This window comes from Colias philodice, chromosome 5 (assembly GCF_061535455.1).
Source record: "Colias philodice isolate Cphi_HAF_F1 chromosome 5, ilColPhil1 Martin Lab GWU primary, whole genome shotgun sequence".
Lineage (NCBI taxonomy): Eukaryota > Metazoa > Arthropoda > Insecta > Lepidoptera > Pieridae > Colias > Colias philodice.
In genome coordinates this window covers 5,450,386-5,475,120 of record NC_143090.1, presented here as the reverse complement: position 1 = coordinate 5,475,120, position 24,735 = coordinate 5,450,386, and the positions used below count along the sequence as shown (strand labels likewise).

General features: G+C 31.5%; 2 protein-coding genes and 1 long non-coding RNA gene across 6 annotated transcripts; 2 read left to right on the top strand and 1 right to left on the bottom strand.

Moving 5' to 3' along the window:
• Positions 1–112: 112 nt before the first annotated feature.
• Positions 113–19,205, top strand: LOC149488436 (protein RUFY3-like). 4 transcript variants are annotated; one of them, XM_089695551.1, is made up of 14 exons: positions 113–379; positions 4,326–4,504; positions 4,696–4,805; positions 4,917–5,124; positions 5,410–5,588; positions 9,833–9,969; positions 12,109–12,167; positions 12,611–12,736; positions 13,206–13,346; positions 15,534–15,631; positions 17,316–17,457; positions 17,711–17,785; positions 17,866–18,096; positions 18,413–19,205. In XM_089695551.1, exons 1-14 carry the CDS (start codon positions 208–210, stop codon positions 18,536–18,538), a joined length of 1,983 nt encoding a protein of 660 aa, XP_089551677.1. In that variant the 5' UTR covers positions 113–207; the 3' UTR covers positions 18,539–19,205. The 4 variants fall into 4 exon arrangements, with proteins under 4 accessions (XP_089551677.1, XP_089551678.1, XP_089551675.1 ...); XM_089695549.1 differs by lacking the exon at positions 113–379 and adding an exon at positions 3,642–4,128; XM_089695550.1 differs by lacking the exon at positions 113–379 and adding an exon at positions 3,644–4,089.
• LOC149488437 (uncharacterized) lies at positions 8,558–9,138 on the top strand. The gene is made up of 2 exons (XR_016315604.1): positions 8,558–8,775; positions 8,976–9,138. It is a non-coding gene; the product is annotated as an uncharacterized LOC149488437 (long non-coding RNA).
• Positions 19,194–24,734, bottom strand: LOC149488435 (retinoid-inducible serine carboxypeptidase-like). The gene is made up of 9 exons (XM_089695561.1): positions 23,945–24,734; positions 23,578–23,825; positions 23,317–23,416; positions 21,135–21,265; positions 20,953–21,063; positions 20,511–20,835; positions 20,154–20,231; positions 19,659–19,807; positions 19,194–19,416 (listed from the first exon to the last, which is right to left on the bottom strand). The coding sequence occupies exons 1-9, from the start codon at positions 24,000–24,002 to the stop codon at positions 19,357–19,359; spliced, it is 1,260 nt and encodes a 419-aa protein (XP_089551687.1). The 5' UTR covers positions 24,003–24,734; the 3' UTR covers positions 19,194–19,356.
• Position 24,735: the final 1 nt, after the last annotated feature.

Here is a 24,735-nt window from a genome sequence, read left to right as displayed (position 1 = left end):
ATTTTTCTGTTTCTGAACACAGCCAAAAATCATGAAATGACGTACAATTTGCGTAAAAATACGTGTCAGTTGTCATATGTCACTTGTTATTTGGTATTTGGTAATTGTCATTGTCATTATGTCATTGACGGACGCGTATTCCCGTAAAACGAAAACAAATTTTGTTTGAACAGAATGATGTGTAAAGCGATGAAAGGATAAAAAATAATGGCTTCTAATTCATCCAGAAACAATTCTGAGGGTTCTCCAACAACGTCAGTGTCCTCGTTTAAATCTCAAATACAAGAGAGGTCACCGTCAGTATCATCATCAAAGGACGAAAAATGGCCGGAAATGTTATTATCCAGACCGGAGAAATCGTATTTCTACACAACAAAAAGTAAGACATATTTATAGATACAATCACTATCATCATAACCATTATTAAAAACATAACAGTACTTATTAATTGACAATAAACATGTACCTAAAATTAATAACATCTGGTTTAACCCAGTTGTTACTATCGTTCTTTTAAAAGGACGCACCATAAATAAAATTATTATTAACAATTAGGGCATTTTTGAAAAAAAAGTTTATATTCATTTGGCACCTTACGGTTGTAGGAATTGGAAAATTAAAGTGTTGTGTCGTTTTATAACAGTGGTATATTTTTTAATTATTTTAGAATTTCTGCTATTTTCCATTGATAAATTAAGTTAAATGTATTATCAATAAATTACAACAAATTACTTGATTTATTTTAAATACACGTAATTTGAAACGTGTTTTATCTGAAATATATATTACCTACTATTAGATTACATTTTATTTGTGATATTTATGCAGTTTTAATTGCCGTTCTTTTAAAAGGCCAGTAGTAATATGTACTACTACAGAGTACTTTTTTGCGCATGCACTCTTTGTAGAGCATCACAGCATCGACGAAGCCATGGTGCCTTACTATGGCGGCCATCCATGCAAGCAATTCTAGACTAGATATGGCAATCCATAATTCTTGGCAAATATATAAGTGAAAGGGGGGCATTATGATTATCTCCACATTCGTAGAAGTGTTGGAACTGCTCTGCTCGAAACATATAAGAATGAGGAACGTAAAGGTGCTAGAGCTTCCGTGAAACCTCTGGATTTGATGGAAAAGATCACATCATTAGGTACAGAGACAAGCAGATTCGGTGTATAGAATGTTACAAGAAAGCCAATTTCTATTGTCCTAAATGTAATTTAACCTTTCATCCTAAATTATGTTTTGAAAACCTTCATATTGCTACATAAATATATGTGAAATGTATGTTGTCATTATAATATCATAGTCTACCTACTTAGTAGTACATATTACTACCGTCCTTTTAAAAGTACACCATTTTCCGAGATTTCCACAATAGATAAAATTTTTATACTATTTTTCCAGTTAAACTTTTTGCAATATGGACACAATATGTAAATTTCACCTTAATATGATAACAAAAATTGTTTCAGTAACATCTGGGTTAAGCATTATTTTTATTTATCTAAACTATCCATCTATTGCACGACCTTCAATTATTTCACAGACAATAATTGTAGTTTATTTTAAAATATTAAATCAATCTACCTATACAAATTTATTTTCAAATTCATTAGTATTGTAACTTATTTTTAAAAATATACTTCTATGCGAAATAAAGATTACAAAAATATTGTTTACTGAACTTTCGCAATTATCATTACACTGAATGTGTACTACATGTACCTACCTACAATTTCTATTTTTAAGTCTTTGATATAAATTAATGGTAACATTTAAAACTTTATGTTGTAACCACACAAATCTGAACCTGTTGTTTCATCTGGAGGCTCCTTTTCTTTTTCTGAGTCCTCTCAGCCCTTTGCTTTGCTTTGCGTTTTGCATCTTTGCCGATAAATGTGTGTAAAAATGAATGACATATAAAACTTAATATAACTTACAACAAGTATTATTATAGTTTAAAAGAAAACCAGCCATTTAACCTATAGAAATAATGATTGCATTTACAATTGCAGTTCTTTTTATATTAAAGCATACAATAATTTAGAAGTCTACATTTCACTGTTTGTATATTGCATGCACAAAACTTACGTCTTTTCATATATTAATATATCAGAATGTAACTAGGTATAAATGTAGATTTTGAAGATCCAAACGAAACAAATGACTTCAATATTATTTTTGCCATAAAGCGTTTGTTGGTGACTTAGTTGTGTGCAAATCTTATCAACAAGATTATATACAAAATCAAAGTTAAATTTTGTCAGTGGGATTATATACATACTTGTATAACTACATGTGTTTCTTAGCAAACAGAGAGATGTTTTGTACAGTTTTAAGTTCAATACATGTACATAGTTAAAATCAAAGCCACAAATCATAAAACATCTCATCATTAAACAAAATACGAGCCCAATGGTATGATATGTCCATTACATTACTGCATATATATTTAGTTAATGATTTACATAATCTCTGTTTTCTTCAGTATTTATTTATAGAGATATAGAAGGCCTCTTTAATTGATTAACAATACACTTAACCCATTGACCACCGTAAGCCCCGATCGGGGCGCGACACAATAGATTTTCTATTGTGTCTGTGATTCCGAGGACTGATGGATTAAAGAAACAGACACAGAGTAATTATTTGAAACACTTTCACCTATTATCATATGTTATTTGCATTTTAATTACACATATTTTGCATACTGCAAACACTTCCTTCAATACACATTCATAGTATCTCGTTAAACTCTATTTCCTGTGCGTACCTTTCTATTGTTTTCTTATTTTTATTTTCTGACATTATATGAATCTTCCATTCATGATTTTCTGTGGAAGTCAACAAAATATGGTCTTTTTTAAATATTTTCTCCTTTTCTGTTTCTAATCTGCACATTTTTTTTCTCTTATATTAAGCTATTGCATAGCTTCTATCGCGGGCCTTGAGCGCGGGGACCGAATCCAGAAATTTAGTAACGAAAAACCTCACGCTCCCCACTCCGACGGGCGCGGAGGTGTGGCTTGAAGGCATATAGAAGGATAGCATGCAATAGCTTTACCGCGGCAGTCCCCGAGTGCCACACGTCTTTTTTTATATTTATTAATTGAATTGTACACAAGACATGTAACTAGAAATTTGGTTAGTAGTGTTCATATTTTTTTAAGAAAAAAAAATTACTAATGCTTTATTGTAATTCCTGTAATCGAATCCTTTTAAACTTAAAAGTTCCTGTAATTTTAACATACAAATTATGTTAGTTTGGGTAGGTCACCAAGCAAAACACACACTTACAACTGAAACTGTTTCAGAGGAAAAAAATCTTCATAATTTTATGCCCATTTATAATAAGAATAGAATTAAAAATAGAATTAAAATTAGAATAGTAGTTAAAAATTTTTTATTAATAATTTTTATACAGACAAATGAAAATGTGTCGGTGAACATTGTTAGTTGTTTACTTATGCGATTGAATACTAGGTCATCTGTTGGATATTTCCAACAACACGATAAATATTCATACATTGCAAACAATCTCCAGCTTAGTCTCTCGCTTTTCCAGTAGATGGCATGACTTCGCGTACAGTATTGATTTTCCCGAACCCTACGCGCTATGCGGGAAAATCAATACCAACAGTGAACTTACTGGAAATCCCATTTGTGTGACATTGTCCCAGCAAGAACTTCCTTGCGATCAAAATTACATTATTAATTGCGCAGTGAAATATAGCGTTGACGATTATAAGCAAAATCAGAATATTTTTACTGTAAAAATACCGTAATATGAATACGGGACAGTGATCACAATTCAATCGAGAGTGCTTGTTTTTTCGCTTCATCGTTTATTTGCTGCGTTATTATGCGTTCTCTTGCTGCGGTTCGTGGGGTAGATCCCTTGCCGGAGTTGGGACTCCCGTCGGGTATCGAAGGTGACGGTAACCCCGATGCCGAAATGGCCGGGGCGCAAGACACCATTTACCTATGCAATTTTCGCGTGTCAGTCGACGGCGAGTGGTTGTGCCTGAAGGAGCTGCACGATATGGAGATGCAGGATTCCTACATCCGCCCATCTGACAATGGTGCGCTATCTCCGGACGATCCTATGCATTCTTTGATGGGTAAATCTTGTACTACGGTTCGTACGTAGTGAATCATGCCCACACTTAGACTTTTTGGTCGACACTTACATACATAAGTGGTCATGTTTGAACTGTAATCATAAAAGAAGCATGCAAGTTTTTATGATAAGATTTTAAGATGGTTTAGCCATTTTCTTAACTTCTATGATAACTAATAATGAAAACATTTGTTTTAGCCCGAGACCCAGTTGTCATAGAACGTAGTAATCTCGTAAACATCTCGAAACTGATTGTGAAGGAGTTAATTGAGCAATCCCTACGCTATGGCCGGATGCTCGACAGTGACCATTTGCCGCTACACCATTTCTTCATTGTTCTCGAACATGTCATGCGTCACGGCCTCAAACCTAAGAAGGTACACGAAAAACATTTCAAAGATTATGTACTTGAGATTCCGTTAACATACGTACTTAAACTATAAATAATATTGTCCTACAACGATTATGTCTACTAATAGCATTTGAAACGATTTTGTTTGACGTAATTTCTTATTTATTATATTCATAAACTACTTATACGGCTTTCTTAACGCAACAATGTTTTTAGGGTCTCCTCGGACCGAAGAAGGAACTATGGGACATCCTTCAAATGGTTGAAAAGTATTCACCAGAGGCCGCTGACATAACGGCTAGTGTGAGGGATTTGCCGACTGTTAAGTATGTGGAATTTAATAAAATATGTATCTACATCAAATTTCCCATAAATATTTTAAATGATATTTTGTATTTCATATATAAATGATATTTAACTATTCCTTGTATTCCCAGGACTGCTATGGGTCGCGCAAGAGCTTGGCTTAGACTGGCGCTTATGCAAAAGAGGCTTGCGGATTATCTTAGGATTTTATTAGAGCACCGTGAAGAAACTCTGGAGGAATATTTTGAACCTCATGCGCTAATGTTGAACGAAGAGGCTGTTATTATCACAGGCCTGCTGGTCGGACTTAACGTCGTTGACTGTAATTTATGCGTGAAGGTAAGATATTATTGACAAATAGAAATTTAAATATGATTTTTTTTTTCTTTTATTGCTTTCGTTTTAAAACAATGTATTATGTTATTTTTCGATCACAATAAAAAGTAAATGCTGTAATAGGAAAACACTAGTAGTTTAAATATGCCATATCTGTCCCGCAAAATAGACGCTTTTCGTCGATTTGCGAAAACATTAACAAACAATATTATTAATGTTTATGCCATCTCTGCATGACTGCTCTTTCATTCCAATCGTAATAATATAACACTAAATAATTTTCAATAGGAAGAGGATTTGGACAGCCAACAGGGCGTGATCGATTTCTCGCTATATCTGCGCGGCAGTAACTCGTCGAACGATTTGGCCAACAATGGCAATAATGGGAACAATGAGCCGAAACAACGCCACATCAATACAATGCTCGACCAGAAGAATTATATTGAAGAGCTGAATCGACATCTCAAGTGAGTGGGCAGTTATTATTGTGTAGTATTATCACAGTATTACAATATTATATTGTAATACTGTGGTATTATTATGACATTGAACAGTTAGTTGGAACAAGCAAAACATAGGAACTGGTATGAATATAAAAATTACTTTTGACTTCGTTTAGGACTTTTTGCGATTAGGTTTGGCTATCATCACGCTAATATTTATAATGTGTTTTCATAATGATAAAATTGAAAGAAACAGTGAAATTATTTGGCGACTAGAAATAAACTACATATTGGTCTAAGATCCGAACATAAGGCGAAATTCAACGGCGTGATAATAGAATGAGACCAATTTTATAATTAATTTAGTCTATTAAAAAATGTATTAAAAATGGGTTGACTGGGAAAATCCTGGACAGGACATTTTTAATGAATTTAAAAAAAAAACATTTTTTTTAATTAATTGCAGAATCAAGATAATAAAAAAAAAATATAATAGACTTAAAGTATGAAACCTACAGAATGTGCAGTCATAGTTTTCTAATATTTACCGGGACAAACGGCTAGGTTGGCAGGTATAAACAGGTATGTCGGTACCAGTTACTTTCACTTGATAGGATGATGAAAAAAAAAATTATGTCAGCACTGTTTTATTACAAAATTGTTTTATTATCTCGAAACTGCAATTAATAAAAAATAAAAATAAATAAAAAAAATTTAATTCATTAAAAATGTCCTGTCCAGGATTTTCCCAGTCAACCCATTTTTAATACATTTTTTAATAGACTAAATTAATTATAAAATTGGTCTCATTCTATTATCACGCCGTTGAATTTCGCCTTATGTTCGGATCTTAGACCATATTAATTTAATAAAAATATTGAATGAATTACACATTACGTCACATTGTAAATAGTGTTAATTGAAACTTTTTGTTGGAACTTATTTATATACATATAGAGAAATTAGCTAACAATACATAAATACTTTAAAATGCTTTTATAGAAGTCACGGTCATAAATACATAAATAATTACAGTCACGCAATAAACAATAGGTCATGAATTTATTACAAAGAGACATGTTCACGATTACGCTTGAATTACTAACGTTATGTCTCTCGTATTCGATGTTAATGCCATTAAATAATCTTTTATTGTTCACCTAATTTTATGATAAGAAACCGGTTTAATGGGATGTCAAGGAAAAAGAAATGGAAGTATATATTGTTTATTTAAAAGTAATTTAATTAAAGAGTTAATGTCAGCCTTGCCTGAAACGAAGTTGTATCCAATCCTTATTGTAAACTGTATTTCAAGGGAGATCTGCTACAATTAGGCACAATTTTAAATTGTATATAAATTATGATATAGGTATGTAATGGTATCTTAAATATATGTACATATAATACATGTATATGAATGTGCGCTATTTAACACTAAAATCTGAAAAGAAATATATTAGAATTCTGGGTAAGAAAATTAAGGTTCAATATACACGTTATTTTAAATGTCAACACAAATGCCAATGGTACATTTTGACCGAATAATGTACAACAGAGCTCACATATGGGTTTAAGGTTTGCAAATATGAAACAAATGTTTTCTAACTCCTACTTTAACGGTAAAAATGTAAAATCTTTATGAGATCAATATTCCTAATAAAACATAATATGTTCCATTGTTTAAATAAAGCAAAAACTTCGACAGCAACACGCGATTGGTACATTAGTGTAATATAGGCTTGCTACAGTGCAATTTTGTTTTCGATGTATAGCAAAACTTATCTTACTTGTTGTTCTGCTTATTAAAAGACAATATTCATCTAAATTTAATTACCATGTCACGTCTATGTCATCATCATCAGTATATTTTAGTTCTTACTATTGCGCCATTTTCCACAAGTTTTTCTTTCGATTAGAACAGTAGCAATAGTAATGTACACTGAGTTAGCAATTCCAATTTAATGTTTTTTTAATGCTCATCTAGCTCCTACCCCAGTCATTTTTTTATATGTAAGCCAGAACTCTCTACGTCTCATTTTCGAGGTGTTATATTGGATACTAGCGACCCGCCCCGGCTTCGCACGGGTGCAATGCTGATACTAAATACACTACAGAAAAATTGTGAACGTTGTATAGGTATAAAAATATAGCGGTCGGCTCCGGCATCGCACGGGTATAAAATACATAGCCGGGCGGCCGCAAACGCTACGTCCCGCAATTTTTAAATCTGTAATATCTTCGAAAATATTCACTTAAATCATATGGTGTAAAGGGCCATATAGATCTATATTAAATTAACAATGTATCCATGGTATTTAATTGGTTAAGGATTAATGCTGTATTGGTTAAAATCGCTTCGAAAATTAGCCATTATTTGTCGTAAAAAGCAAATGACAAAAAAAAGTTATTGTGGGTTATCCATAAGAGATAGACATATACCATCGCGGACTTTTCTGTAGACCTTTTCAATGTGTATAATACTTAGTACATTATTTTGATAAAACTCGTAGGGTTCAGCCTGCGTTTGCAATGTAAGCGGAATAAATGTAATTTTTTACGACATCACATTAGAAACCTCAAAAATAACAGTACTTCTCCACTACTTAATGGATCTTATTATACATATAAACCTTCCTCTTGAATCACTCTATCTATTAAAAAAAACCGCATCAAAATCCGTTGCGTAGTTTCAAAGATTTAAGCGTACAAAGGGACATAGGGACAGGGAAAGCGACTTTGTTTTATACTTATGGTGTAATGGTGTAAAGGGCCATATAGATCTATATTAAATTAACAATGTATCCATGGTATTTAATTGGTTAAGGATTAATGCTGTATTGGTTAAAATCCCTTCGAAAATTAGCCATTATTTGTCGTAAAAAGCAAATGACAAAAAAAAGTTATTGTGGGTTATCCATAAGAGATAGACATATACCATCGCGGACTTTTCTGTAGACCTTTTCACTGTGTATAATACTTAGTACATTATTTTGATAAAACTCGTACAGCCGTACAAATAAAAACTTGCTTATTCAAACCTTATGCAATGCATAGATATGATAAGAATAAATAAAGAATAAGGATGTCATAATTTCTTACAAATAAATTTGGAATAACGTCGATGTATCTATGCTCACGCTATGCAATAGGCGCGAAGCGGCAACGTCGCAATTCATTCACAAAATTATGAAAAACATTGAAATTGTCTACGGTTAAGTTATTGCTGTCATTTTGCTGACGCTCGTTTGACTTCGTCGAATTTGTTGTGAAGTTTCATCATACGATGTTCTGTTTATTTATTTTTTAAATATTTATTGGAAATAATTTAAATATATCATTAAATATGCAAGCAAATGAAAGAGAACGCTATCCAATATCTGGAGAACAGAAGATAAACCCACCTTGAGATAGAGAGTTGCCAAATAACTGGTACTTAAAACATACAACTCCAGGCTTTGAAGATTTATATTTTCAACGAAAGTGTATATTATTGTGATAAGTTTAGAAATAAGTTGGTAATGTATGTATGGTTTGGCGCATGTTGTAAATAAATAAATCATTATAAATATCAAAAGGGTTTTTCATAATTTCGTATATTTTGACATTTCATACAAAATTTTCCATTTCAATAGGTACGTAATGAAATTATTAATTTGCTCAACTTTTTCTACTTCTCGTATTACTCTCATTGCTATTATCTCAAATTTAGGCTGAAAATTGCTTCTAAAACTTGTAAAACACAGCACAATGTACTAAAAGATATGTTATAACTCGGTTATGTCAGACTTATACTAGGGTGGTAGCCGTAATAAGGACGGAATAGCATTAGTATGAATACTTATTACGAAGTTATACTAGGTTACATTTATTTCGTGTTTATTTGTATGATTTTTCCTTATTCTTAGTTTATTCTTTGCATAAAATGTTATAACTCGTTTATTTGTACGGCTGGTAGGGTTCAGCCTGCGTTTGCAATGTAAGCGGAATAAATGTAATTTTTTACGACATCACATTAGAAACCTCAAAAATAACAGTACTTCTCCACTACTTAATGGATCTTATTATACATATAAACCTTCCTCTTGAATCACTCTATCTATTAAAAAAAACCGCATCAAAATCCGTTGCGTAGTTTCAAAGATTTAAGCGTACAAAGGGACATAGGGACATAGGGACAGGGAAAGCGACTTTGTTTTATACTATGTAGTGATATATTAACAAAATGCATGATTATGGTTTATACCTTTATTAACAAAAGTTTTTTTCAGCGCGACTGTAGCAAATTTGCAGTCGAAAGTCGAAAGCCTGACGACAACCAACGCTCTTATGAAAGAGGATCTGGCTATCGCTAAGAATACTATGATTCAACTAGTCGAAGAGAACAATCAATTGAAGCACGCCTTGGGTAAGCGTATTGTATTTTCTAGTGTTAGATTTTACGCGAGTATTATACATTTAGAAATTAAAGATTTTTAACGGATTTTAAAGGCGATTAATTCATTATATTATTTTCCTGACGTTTCGAACACTTTACAGCGAGCGTGGTCACGGGCAGACTCAACTCGACTGTCTTTAAAAAGAAAATCTTTAATTTCTATAAGCATATTGTGTTATTTTAAAACGTTAATAAATTTAATTTGTTTTTCATAATTTTAAATTGCCCTATTTGTTTAATCGATACACACATTTAGTAAGAGGTAAATCCGAAAACTCTACTCACGCTAAAACACAACAAATTGATTAGGTTTTATGTTTCTATTTGGTTATTACAAATCTTTGAATAGCTTGTCAAATTTTATCAAACGAAGTAGCAAACTTGAACTTATTATTTTTCTCGTTACATAAATAATATATACTTCTATTAATCATGGTCTTTTAACAACATTAATAAAGTTTAAACAACATCATTATTATATTCACAAACTAGGTAATGTGTTAAATGTAATTATTAGGAAAAATTAAATTATTATTTTTTATCCCATATATACAGCAATGTGTGCAACTTAACCAACTCACGTAAACTAAAAATAATTTCTATAAGGACTAGGCATATTAATCGCCATTTAATAAAGAGTATAAAGAACCACTTACCACACAGTACACACACACACTAATGACCCTTTATAATTCATAAATTATTCGAGTATAAGCTTCATTACTAGGTTTTATCTTATGCTAGTACAATAAATTATGTCAATAAAATATGTACTATGCGTGCCAAATAAGAATAGGACTGTCAAGACGCCATATTGTTCAGTAATACGCGCTAACTTCATTACCAAAGCGTATGGTGTGCAAAAAAATCAATAAAGAAATAATATTCAGTTTAAATATTTAATGTACGCTTTGTTGGTATTTCTAATACATTTCACGCCAAATTTATTATGAATGAGTAGGATTTGATAATGAAAGCACGTATATAAAAAAAACATATATTATATTATTTCAGTTTTTATCAATCGGATAATATTTCCTCTACACCACTTAACACAGCGTCATCGTCGTCGTATTCTGAATCTTCATTGCTGTCGCTGTCACTGCTATCTCCGCATTAACTATGAAAATGTTAACTTTTTATGAATACTGTTTCCATACCTGTATAATTAATTTATCCATAATCCATCAGTGAAATTCAATAAATAGTATTTTTTAATGAATATAACGATTATACAATAATTAAATATAATCATGAACAATAAAAAATAATTATGTGAAAATTCTTTTTCGCACATTTTTTTGCTGGCAGTACTAATTTGAGAGTTTTCGTGTGAAGTTGGCAGCAAGCGCGGTCCTATTCTTAGTTGGCACGCATAGCATATAATGTGTGTACACATACATTTAAATATTTTTTTTCATAATATTGCTTGGTGAATTTTTAAACTGTATTTAATTTCAAATATCGAAAAAGGTTCTATTACTAATTAGGTCATTTTGTAGAATCTAAATAAAAATCTGGTGATTGTCCATAGATAAGATAATACAAACTTATAAGAATCGTATCGATATTTTTCTAAAATATTAATAATAATAGCATTTATAGTTAATACAACCATCACCACGTATTACTTTTTTTATTTTAATCATCCCGCCATCCGCATTAAGACCTCATCCTAAAAAAACCACTTCGACCAAATACACTAAAAATCAAAAACTGCCTCTAAACCGAAAACACTGTGAAAGCCAACAAAATTAGGATTGTTCAACGTACTGCGTAGGTACCAACATTGAACACGCTGCATTAGTCCTCCAAAAAGATTAAAGTGAAATTCGCATCGAACACAATCCGCATTAGATAAGACACCTTACAATACAATAATGAGTCACTAGTCACTACACCTCTATTGTATCGCTTAGTATACATTAGTATGCCGGCGACGCATCACGCGTCTCCAAAATATTCTACCATACCGTTATGCACTACCGCTTACCAATGGGAAATACGGCAACAAAAAGAAAAAATAGCTATTGGAAGTCATGTAAGTTTCGCAACGCGTGGGAGAAGTTATTTTTGACATTACCGCAATAACATTCGCTTTTTGTTTAGGTCAGGACATTACTAAAGATAGCAGGATCAAAGTGACTGAATTGCACTCGGAGGAGGAGGTGAGTGATATAGTACCGCATATATCATTTGTTAAAAGCCATTTATTTTAATGTCTATTATTTATTTAGAAAAATCAAATGCTCAAATATTTAAATGGAAGCATTTGTTCGTATTAGAAATATAGAATAATCAATTCCTAACATTCCAATAGCATTCATTTTAATTATGTTGAAATTACTAAGTTTACATTATTCATCACATTGTTATCGCAGAGCTCTCAGAAATTCGGATTTTGAAGATAATTCATCATAATATTATTGTGATAATACCATAAATAAAGAGCTAATTGTTTACGTTTTGCAATTTTGTTATTTAGTGCAACATTCGCATTAGTAGTAAAATGTAAACACTCATTTGTTATATATAAGCAGTTAATTATCACCAGGAACTCGTTATATTAAATGTATGTCATTTGTTAATAAATATGACGTCAATTTTTAAGGAAAAACGCAGCGTAAAAAGTACTTCCTCGGATAAGTCTAAAAATGAAAAGGACACCGAATTCTCCAAATTCTTGGAGGAAGAAAGGAAAAAGAATACTGAACTGCAAAAGGAACTTGATCTGCAAGTAAGTGCATTGTCAAAGGAAGAATAATGTGATATCGTGCATTTTATTACTAAAGTATTTTTAGGTAACGCATAGTAATTAAAATAATCAATTAAATTAAATTTCATATATGTACTTTGACAAAAATTCCAATCTGAATTTTTCTATGTATCCTATTACTTATGTTATATGCCCCAAAATCTCCGCAGTTGAGTTAATAATAATATAATTATGAAGAAGAACAGTTTAGATATAATTTTCAAAATGCTCTAGTTACAAAGAATCTGCGTGAAAATTAACTGTATGAATAGTAAATTAACAGTTAAATTTCCATTCTAACAGACTGTTCCCACATAAATGTTCGATATAAAACCATCATCTCTTTAATACTATCCCGTTAAATTTTAATGAACTATTATAACTGAATAATTCAGACACTTTTAATTCTTCAAATTAATCTAGATTAAAATAAATAATAAACAATTTTCAGATATCGCTAAAAGCGGAAATGGAAGTAGCAATGAAATTGCTAGAAAAAGATATTCACGATAAACAAGACACTATTATATCTTTGAGGAGACAGTTAGACGACATAAAACTGATTAATTTGGAAATGTACAAAAAGTTGCAGGTAACATTCATAATATTTTCTTTCTATTTTGACATTGAAGAAGGTTTTATACATTACAAATTTTAAGTAAATATAAAATCATATTTTTACCGTACTGGTTGTACTTACAAATATGTTTTCATAGAATTTTTATTGCCTTCTTTAATGGTAAGCCCTATAAATAAAGCATGCCTTACTATGTAGGATTTTGTACCCTTTGTACCTTGACCGTTAATGGCTTCGTAGAGACCTTGAACTAAGAGTAACAAAATTATTTCGAAACCCACTCCGTTGCTTTTCTATGCTATTATCACTATTCAGTTCAAATCATTCGCTCTTCCACAATTAATTGACCTCCAAATGAGCGAATTGTGTCGGTCACGGTCATTGCATAATAATTATTGTATAAACTATAAAGCCTCATTTATTATTATAATGACGTAATTTCAAGTTCATGCATGCCGCAACGACAATTTGATCGGACAGCAAAAGCTATCGTCATCATTAACACATGCAACTTAAATTATTCTGCTGCAGTACAACACCATCTCACACCACGAACATATCAATATACGCTCTAATTTGTGAGGCATAAAGTATACATTTCATTGACATGATCCCACCACTCTTATTTGCGTTGTAGTAAAAGTGTGTCTAAGTTTGGAATATGACTATAGATCTAATTCAAAAGTATAAATAAACAGGTGTCTAAATGTGACTGTGAACGATGCCAAAATTAGGGGATAAAACTCTTTCGAATTCCAATAAAACCATTTTCCAAACAATCAATCAATTTTTGAAATAAATCTTAAAGGAGAACTTAGCTTAAAATATTTACCCATATTCAATATATTAAAGAACCTATAGGATGTATATTAATAGGGCATTATTGTGTATGACTAATAAAATTAACTATTATCTGCATTACGGCAATGCGTTTGTAAACAATCTCAATGAATCGTGTCATCGTCCCAGCAAGGCCGATCTTCGTGTGTGGGAGCTAATATTTTCCGCCCATGCAGTCTCTTCGAGATAATTAATATAATCATACCTTCGGCTTATCGAATAAATCACTGTGTCATCTTAAAACATTTGTTGCTATATAATCAACGCCATTGTCTTTCGTTACTTAAACATTACTTAACATAGACAATTATAAGTGCCTTAAAAATATAAGTTTTGAAATGTGTTTAATACATTTTGTCTTGTAGTAGTTTCGCAAGTAAAAAATTATTATGACGTTCCAAGAATAAAAATCTGTTTAGTTTAGATAAGAGATTATCTTTTATCTTTCTTCCCCAAAAAAAAAAAATAGATAAATACAATCGAAAAACGTAGAAGAATGTGAAATATAATAAAATAATTCATCATAACCATGTGTTCAATATAATGCTTTGCTTCCTACCTCACCAGCGTGACTACACCACTAACGAAGCGCCTCGTTCCCTTAGTGCATTCCGCAGCTTCTAGGATATAATATTCTGTTCCAAACGCTTAAGTAGTTGAAGGTTTATGTATTTGATAATATGTAAATATACTAATGCTATTGTATTCATCAATGCCGCGCTTTAAAACGGAAGGAATGCGAAGTGGAGCTCACGCAGAAGGGCGAAATGGTATCCAGGCTTCAGGGAAAAGCTGAACAAATTGGCAAAATACTTCACAACCTCGAAAAATATAACCACTTCCTAGGACCCGATCACGATCTAGTTAAAGCTTTAAAATCTCCCACTAACGATTCTTTCGGAGCTAAATTAGATTCTTTAAGAGCACAAAGTAGCATTCAAAAGGGTACAAAGTCGAAAGATGAGGGGCCACCCAACAAAAAATTGAACCTTCAGGAAATACCACCGTTCCGCAAAGGCAATAGTACTGAAAAACCTATGAAAAGTGTTGAAGAGTAGACTGTAATTTTTAATTTTTAAATCGTTGTAAATAACTTAATGAGCAAATAGCATTCGAGGTGGTGTTTCCTTCTAGATAAAATTAGTATATTATATAACCTATCTATATACTATCGCATATGCCATATTATAGAGGAAAATATGATGGTCACATAAAATACATATTCATATAGTTATTTATTCCATCTTATTAGCCTCAATCACGTATACTACCAATTTTATCGCTTACTAACACTTAAGGGCCAATACTAACAAAGGATTTGAACTATTCTAACCGAGTTAAATTGTGGTGGCTTTGTTTTAGGAATGTGAAAGTTCCTTGAAACATAAAACAGACCTTATAGCCAAATTGGAAGCAAAGACTGAATCAATGGGCAGCACCATACATCAACTCGATGAAAAGTAGGTTTTATATATTTTATCTAAAAACAGTGCCTAGATTACTATTCAAGTTGTTGCGGTAACAGCTTGACATATCAAGTTTTATCGCACTATATGTGAGCGATGCACAGCTTGCTGACGTAACGTAATAAGTAAACTCATTTGATATTGGCAAACCCTTACAATAAACCTGTTTAGTCATTTAAATGAATATTTTGATAGCAATATTTAATAATAAAACTTCGGTTATTTATAGCAAGGCGCTAGTGCTTTAGCTTCTTGTTGCTGTGGTTTACAATTCTAGTTATAACATGTTACGTGATATTTTTTAGATTTTATTTAATAACCGAAAATGTTTTTGTATTCATTATACTTTGTCATTGTTATTATAATTTAACTTTATTATTAATCTTATACTATGTCTTCAATACTTAATCTTGTATCGAATAATAGGAATAAAACCAAATATTAAAAGTATTTTGTATTCTTTACCAATGATATTGTAGTATTATTGAAATGTGATTAAATCTTTAAAATTAAATAATATTTTAATTATATTCAAAAATTCAATTGATCTCATACAATGTTATTAGGAATATTTAATATCATAGTATGAAATAGAATAAATGCGCAACATACTTGTAAGCGTTGTTATTTAGCATTAAATATATCATTTTTTCTTTTATAGTTTTGTAATTCAGAGCTCTAGTGATGTATGCCTTCTTTATAATAAAGGTTATTCCAACATTAATGATGTTTCATTTATGAATGAACCACAGACTGCTTATTTCATTTTTGGTTTATTGTCTAGGTTTGCCATTATCACATATGATTTTGCATGCTCTTTCCTAAAAAATAATCCAATATTATAGAGATATATAATATATATTATATTATTGTCGATTTAAAAAAATATATCTGGTTTTGTAGATATATATTGCTCTGCTATTTCGTAATACTGTTTATTTATTTGCTATACGTGATTTTTGTTTTGTTCCTCATCCTTCTGCCTTTCCCACTATTTAAGTTCTCCACTACTAAAGGATGATACGTTCAGAATTATCAGAACCAAAACATATCAAGAAATTATTTTACATAAATTCAAAGAATATACAAATAATTAATATTGATAAAGTAAAAATCAACTAGGTACACAATATGCTATTCATATGCTTTTTTCTGTGCAAAATGAAATAAAAATCTTACGTGATTTAATAATATAAAATAAAATATTATTATTGAACATAGTTACTTAAATTTAATGTTCCATCGTTTTTTTTTTCCATCGAAGTGAGATATTCTTTCTATTGAAGAATTTTTTGGGATTAGGATACACTTCCTCAATACTTGACAATAAAATAATAGGTACTATAGAACGATTTTGTTACCCTTTTCACGTATATCTGTTTCAAAGCAAAACTGCTTCTATGATAAATATAATTATGAAGCTATCAAAACGAACACAATATTCATCGCAGAATATATTTCGCAGTAGCGCAATACGCGGTCACATAATTCTTTCATAATTATTATTGTTTCCCGTATTATGTTTAACTGCTTACATTGTTGACAAGACCACATGTCTGAAAAAGTATTTGTGCTTCAAATTCATCTCTGTTTTAAAGTATGTAATAAATACTACTATTAATGTACATAGTATTACGAATACACATCATTTGAATTATATTTTATTCACAAACATTAGGTTACAAGAAGATAAGGCAGTGAGAAAGAGTCTCGAAGACAGTGCGCGATCTTTAGGTCAGAAGGCGGCGACAGCAGAATCACGTGCCGTGAAGGCAGAAAGCGATTTAAGGATTGAAAGGGAATGGAGAGTTTCTTTGCAGGTTTGTATTGTATTGCAAAATTTCGCGATTTTAAGTTTAAATATTTTTTTCGAATGTCGACAAAAATTTATAAAATTTAAAAAGAGGACTAGATATATTTAATTTATTTAAACTTAGGATATGAGTAAGTTTAATATCTACTAACGGCTAACCTATTGATTTATTTTTTGCCATTTTAATAATAAACAATGACACTGCAAAAATTATTGCAACAATGGGCTTTTTTTTGTATTTATTTGGCTTTCAATTTTAGGATTCAATGGTACGCGATCGTGACAAAATATCAGCGTTAACACAGGAAGTCGAATCATTAAAATCAATCGGACAAGTGAGTACCTGAAAATCTATAATGTTCTATGTCAATTTACTTCCTAATTAATAATTATCTGAATATGATTTCATTCGTAGAAATATATAACACTACAAGAAGAACAGCACCAACTCAAAATCCAATATAGCGAAGCGCAGAAAACTCTAGAAGAAGTTGGGGCGACGTTGAGCGAGAATAAACTTCAATTAGCGGAATTATTGGAAAAGGAAGCGAAAGCATCGGTCGAGGAAACTCCCAATTGGACGAGCGATAAAGATGCCACCGCTTGTGCGGCGTGTGCTAAGGAATTCAATATAGCCAGGCGGAAGGTATAGAAATCTTTATGTTTCTTAACCGGCCCTAATTTCACGGTATTTTTAAATTATCTACTGCATTGCTTAAAAATTTTATGGAATGAACAAAAATTAGATGGATCACAAAATATCGATTTAATTAAGTACATTCTGTATATCTTATGGCACGTGTACCTTTTAACTTAAGTATAGTAAAACATGTATATTATGATAGGACCTACAGATTTTTTTTTTCTTAGACAATCGACCCTTTGTAACTCGGATTTTCGATATATATAATGAAAACAATATTTAATCACACTATACTAACGTTTTCTTCGTTTTGTTTCAGCACCACTGCAGAAGATGCGGCAACATTTTTTGCGGGGCTTGTAGCGAGAAAACAGTAGCATTAGCTGGCAACACCAAACCAGTCAGAGTGTGTGATTCGTGCTTCACTGAAGTTCGACTCACGTAGCTATACCTACAACTTGTATATATAATTATATACAACAAAGACTGAATCATTATCGACGATAATCGTGTTTTTAAATAAATGCCATTAGCTAATATGCTATAAAAAGAATAAATTTATAAAAATATTTGTTAAGGTTGCTCAATGTTTGAAATTGTTATTTGAAAAATCCACGAATCGGAGAAAAAACACCGCTAAAGAAATCATGTCGTATATTTATGTGTATGTCCAATTATTACGTAATATTGTCATTCAATTTTTATATTTTCACGTGCTATGAGAAGTTGCGATAATTGTAACAAATTTTATTCTTGAGTACCTGCTAAACTTATAATTTAAGTATGAGTGCAGTTTATTTTAAATAATAATTTCGATATTATCGTTTTGTTTATTATTTCACAAATCGAATTTTATCGTGTAAGTTTAATTCATTAAAAATACATTACAGACCTACAAGAGCAGTGTTCAAATTATTATATTCAATAGAATATAAAATAGGGTTAATGCTGTATAAAATGAATAGCAGAATTATGTTGTAGCTGAAATAAATAAAAACTTGCAGTGTGGTGCTTCAAGTTAATGTATAACTATTAATTGTTAATTAATTATATGTAAATAAAATGTTATAATTAATTTAATTTCATGAAATATACAATAATTACAACTTGAATATGTCGTTTTATTTTTCATAAACATACTCCATTATAAAATGTTACATAAAAATATATTCTTCGTACATGAAGCTTATACATGTATACGTTTAGTTAATATTACAAGCTACAGATTCTTTAAAAGGAATTGTATTTAAGATTTTAAACTATTTACGCACGAGTCAAATATTCCAATATTTCTTCCATAGCTGTAGGGTTGTCTTCGGGAACCTAGAAAATAAAATAATAGATTTTTACAATATGCGCCTTGCCACATTATTCCATATAATGGGCTTTAACTGACTAATGAAAAGTGATTGATATCCCGCCATAATTTCAAGATTCAAAAGTAGTTTAATGGTACATGCGTAGTTCTTGAGTAGAGACATAGGTAGTCTCTACATTAACATTTCAATAACAAATTTAAGTACTGCTTTTTAAAGTTTCAAATTATAAATTGATAAATGTCTTACCCAATGTCCGGAGCCGAATACGGCCCAGAAACTAAAATTATCGTAGCTTTTATAAAATCCATTACGTTGACCACGAATAGGTATTCTTGTAGACTCCATGAATTTTTTTGCTCCATACCATTTTAGGTTATGTACCCAATTTGTTGCGGCTAATTAAGGAAAATAATGAGCATTAGTTTAGATTATCATCATAGATATCAGCTCAACTAAATTTTTATTTAAAAACTTAAAATAATAGAGACTACTAAATATATAAAAAGTTTAATATATCGGTATTATTCAACTATAGCTGATATTACATATCTCTTAATGAGCAACATGGTAGGTGAATGTCGCACCTTGACAAGGTGAATGGGCTCTTGGCCAAATTGGATTAAAGCACAGTTTTCTACACTAATAATTGATCTGTATCATAAATTTGAAACTTAATCGTATTGATCACTCTATTTCACTCGATGTGTTACAAAGTTAACTCAATTATATTAATTGGCTTACCACTGAGAGGTGTTACTGCGTCTAAATTTCCATTAAACACCACAATTCGTAACTTAGTGCGGTTCAGCAGGGTTTCTACTAAAAAAATAAAATTTTGATTATCAATACGTTCACAACCCATTAAATTCGCAAATCTAGATATAAGACTTTCGACTCAGCAAGGTTCCATAGAAGGTCTGTTTTCAGGTTATTATGTCGAAAGACTTAATGGAAGCTCTTTAAACGTATAAAATATAAATTATTAGGTATATAAAGCTTTAAGCACTTTACCAGAATAGATTGCCAGGAAAGAATTACTGACAATAATTAATTAAAATCGTCGCTATAAATAATTGGCCAAGTAAAATAATTACTTACAAAATTTGGTTCCAGGTAAAACAAAATCGTTCTTTAAACCATAATACGCAGAATGCGATATATAGGTCCAAACAATAGATTGATTCACAGCCAACGTCGGCTTCACGTATAAGTTAACTTTAAGTGAAAGGTCGTGTAATGCCCAATAATTAGTATATTTATTAATATTTTCCAAATTAATTTCTGTGCTCGTGTCATTGATAAATGTCTGGAACATCAACTTGTCGTACTCAGCTGCTTTAGCGTGCTGCCTGATGCTTATAAGATAGCTTATATTTTTTGCTATGTTCATAGCTTTGTTGTAAGTTTTTATGTCGATCAAACCCTAAAAAAATGAACGTATTACGAAGATTAGAACGTAATTTACTATCTAAATTATACTTAAAAATGGGTATGTTATTACTTCATTATATTTTCTCTTCATCCTTCTATACCTACGTACCATGTCATACAAATATCGGGGTTGTTGTATAGAACTTTCCTTTGTATCGACCCAACCACTGCCGATACCAATTCCTTTCAAGTTCATTTTTAAATGTTTATTTTTTATAGCCTGAAACCGATATGTTTTCTGTTACTTCATCCATCAGTAAACAAGTCTCTATATAAATTGTACCTACGTACCAAATGTAAATAAAATCCCAACCTCGCACTTAACTTTCCACCATAGCTTTGGCCGATGATGTAAGTTGGTGTTTTGCGAAATTCCTTGTGAAATTTTAAAAATGCTTTTATTGCTCGTAAGAGATCTCTTGCTGGAAGATGTATATAAAATGTTAACTACATATAACGTATTTTATTAGTGAACGAAAATCAACTTATTACAAAACAAACTTATGTAGGTACTAATATTTATATAGATTTTATTAATTGTTACATTTTCTTTCTTTTTTTCACCTTCACATATAGATAAGTTTAAAGGTGTTTAAAGGTAGCTATATAGCCTATACAGGGTGTACCAAAAAGTAGTGATGAACGGAAGCTGAGAGGTAGAGGACCTAAAGGGCTATCCGAATCACCCCCATGTATGTTATGCGATTTTTCGTATTTTCGGAGTTATGACGTTTTTTTCAATTTTTCACCTATCGCCGAGTACGATGATATTTTCACTCATGCTGACGTCAATGATTGCGGAAGATGCTTGATTTTTTTTGTGTGCTAAGCTGAAAGATAGGCCAATTCAGTATGGTAACATTTACTATCGTTAGATCTTTGAATGGAATAAAAAAAAGAATTAAATGGCAAGAAAGATAAAATTACCCAGTATGTTCACCACTTCAAGGGCCCGTAAAAAAATAAAATCACATAAAAAAAGTTTTCCGTTTGACTTTTAAAAACTTGCTCTATCTATCAGATAGCTACCCTGAAAATTTCATTTAATTATTCAGAAGGCTTCAATCGAAAAATTTAAATCTAAATGTGGTAAGTGCAAAAATTGAATTAACTTGATGATCATTAAAACCAATAAATAGGTGTTTAATTACCAGAAATTTTTAAAATAACCCCGCTGTTGCTCAATGCAAGTGCGACATCACCGTAAAAAGTTGTCTTTTGAATGTCTGAATGCCCTTTTATCATTTTTAATGGTTTCTTCTGCTACTATGAATTTCCGGGTTATTTCGTCCAAATTGTGGCAGTCTCTCGTCTTTGTAGTATCCCCAAGGAAAAAAATCAATAGGGTTTATGTCCGGGGACCGTGCAGGCCAGGCTAAAGGGCAAAGATACCCTGAAAGATGGATTGGTCGTTGCAGCCTGCGCATGCGCCGGTGATGCCTGCCTTAAAGCCTGGCCTCCACGGTCCCTCGACCTAAACCCCATTGATTTGTTTCAATGAGAATACTAAAAAGACCTCGGCTACTTGAGAAAATGTCACAATTTGGACGAAATAACCCGGAAATTCATAGTAGCAGAAGAAACCATTAAAAATGATAAAAGGGCATTCAGACATTTAAAAGACAACTTTTTACGGTGATGTCGCACTTGCATTGAGCAACAGCGGGGTTATTTTAAAAATTTCTGGTAATTAAACACCTATTTATTGGTTTTAATGATCATCAAGTTAATTCAATTTTTGCACTTACCACATTTAGATTTAAATTTTTCGATTGAAGCCTTCTGAATAATTAAATGAAATTTTCAGGGTAGCTATCTGATAGATAGAGCAAGTTTTTAAAAGTCAAACGGAAAACTTTTTTTATGTGATTTTATTTTTTTACGGGCCCTTGAAGTGGTGAACATACTGGGTAATTTTATCTTTCTTGCCATTTAATTCTTTTTTTTATTCCATTCAAAGATCTAACGATAGTAAATGTTACCATACTGAATTGGCCTATCTTTCAGCTTAGCACACAAAAAAAATCAAGCATCTTCCGCAATCATTGACGTCAGCATGAGTGAAAATATCATCGTACTCGGCGATAGGTGAAAAATTGAAAAAAACGTCATAACTCCGAAAATACGAAAAATCGCATAACATACATGGGGGTGATTCGGATAGCCCTTTAGGTCCTCTACCTCTCAGCTTCCGTTCATCACTACTTTTTGGTACACCCTGTATAAACAGTTGTAGTATTCTAAAAGAAAAAAAATCTTAGTATCTAGCCCGTTAGTTTAAAAATATTTTGATCAATCTAGAACATGCTCTACAAATTTTGATAAACTTGAACTCTATGATGTCGTCATGTCGACTGTAAATCACATTTACTACATTGAAATTATTAGGTCAAAGTTTGAAAAACGAATTAAAATTCTCGAAAATAATAATCTATCGACCTTTGTATTTCTAAGCAATCCATTATCAACATACCTGCATCTCGGTCAGTTTTCACATAGAGAGACTTGTTTAGGGCGTAACTGAATCCTGTTCCAACTGGATGATCTATTAATAACACGTTTCTTCCTCTCACCTTAAATGAATAAAACAATATAGGTATACATCTATTGCAGTTTTATAACCGTTTAAAAAAGCGAATACAGATAGGTAACTGCTATTATTAAATTGTGAACCATGTTTTAAAATTTAAACCTAGATTCGTTGTCTACTTCTGAGATAGAATTATATACCAACCCAAGTATGATTTCTAGGCGTCATATCCATTGTTAAAGGACCAATTTCACAAAAGTTTCCAATACCAGAAGCTGCATTTCCTGGGCCACCCTGTATCCAGATTATTAGGGGTTTTTGTTCAGCGCCATTCGTAGTTCCATCGGCATAATAGAACCAATAGAAAAGAAAAGCTCCTGGTCGCACTTCGACATAACTGTGAACGCTTTTCCAAGGTTTGTCACGAAGGGCTTCTAAGTATGGGTTTTGTTCTAAAATAAAATCATTCGTGACCAATAAATAACGCTAAGGTGCCTAAGATAAACGTGACATTTAATAGAAACAGGAAGTTTCTATTGCGCAGGTGCAAATAAACTGAACTGAGACTTACCGTCACATAATACTAAAACAAAAATGCGTACGATTGATATAAAAATTAAACTTTTCATGATTGAAACACAAAGGTACTGTATAAAGCTAAACAAGCATGCACTCGATGGCTTTAGCTCGAAGCGTTTGAACACATTTAGGAATTATTATGTGTGGTGATATCATAGTACTTTAAATTAATGAATTAATATGTTTAATGAACAAAAATAACGGATTGTACTTATCCTCGTTTAGTTGTTTATTTGTCATGTATATATGTTTGTCACGTGTTTGCTATTAAAATGTGGGATATCCGACACGTCAGAATATTATATGCATACGAACTACACTAAATACCTACGCAATTACATTAGTAATTTGTGTACAAAACTGAGTTAACTATACTATAGAAAATTAGGTACCTAATTTTATATCTTGATTGCCTTTTTACTTTTAACTAAGTGTAAAAAAGTGAAGTCCCATGTCCCCAAGTGGGGTAAGGGGCAGATGCAGTATACATCTGTTTTACTTTTAACTAGGTAGTAGATATTTATTTTTTACTGACCCAAGACAGCCATTATATATTGTGTTATTATTAGTTTAAAGATAAATATTTGTTGTACATATTCAGATTAGATTAAGATTAGGCAACAACTGAGAAAGCTTTATTCGTTCAATTCACTTAGGTTTTAACTTAACCGTAAATAGGTAACAAGCCAAGGTTGCGCAGTGCAGTAGGGTCAGTTAGGAATGGCAGCACAATGAAAATGAAAGTTGTCGCACACTTGAACGAAACAATGTGCACACTAAAAC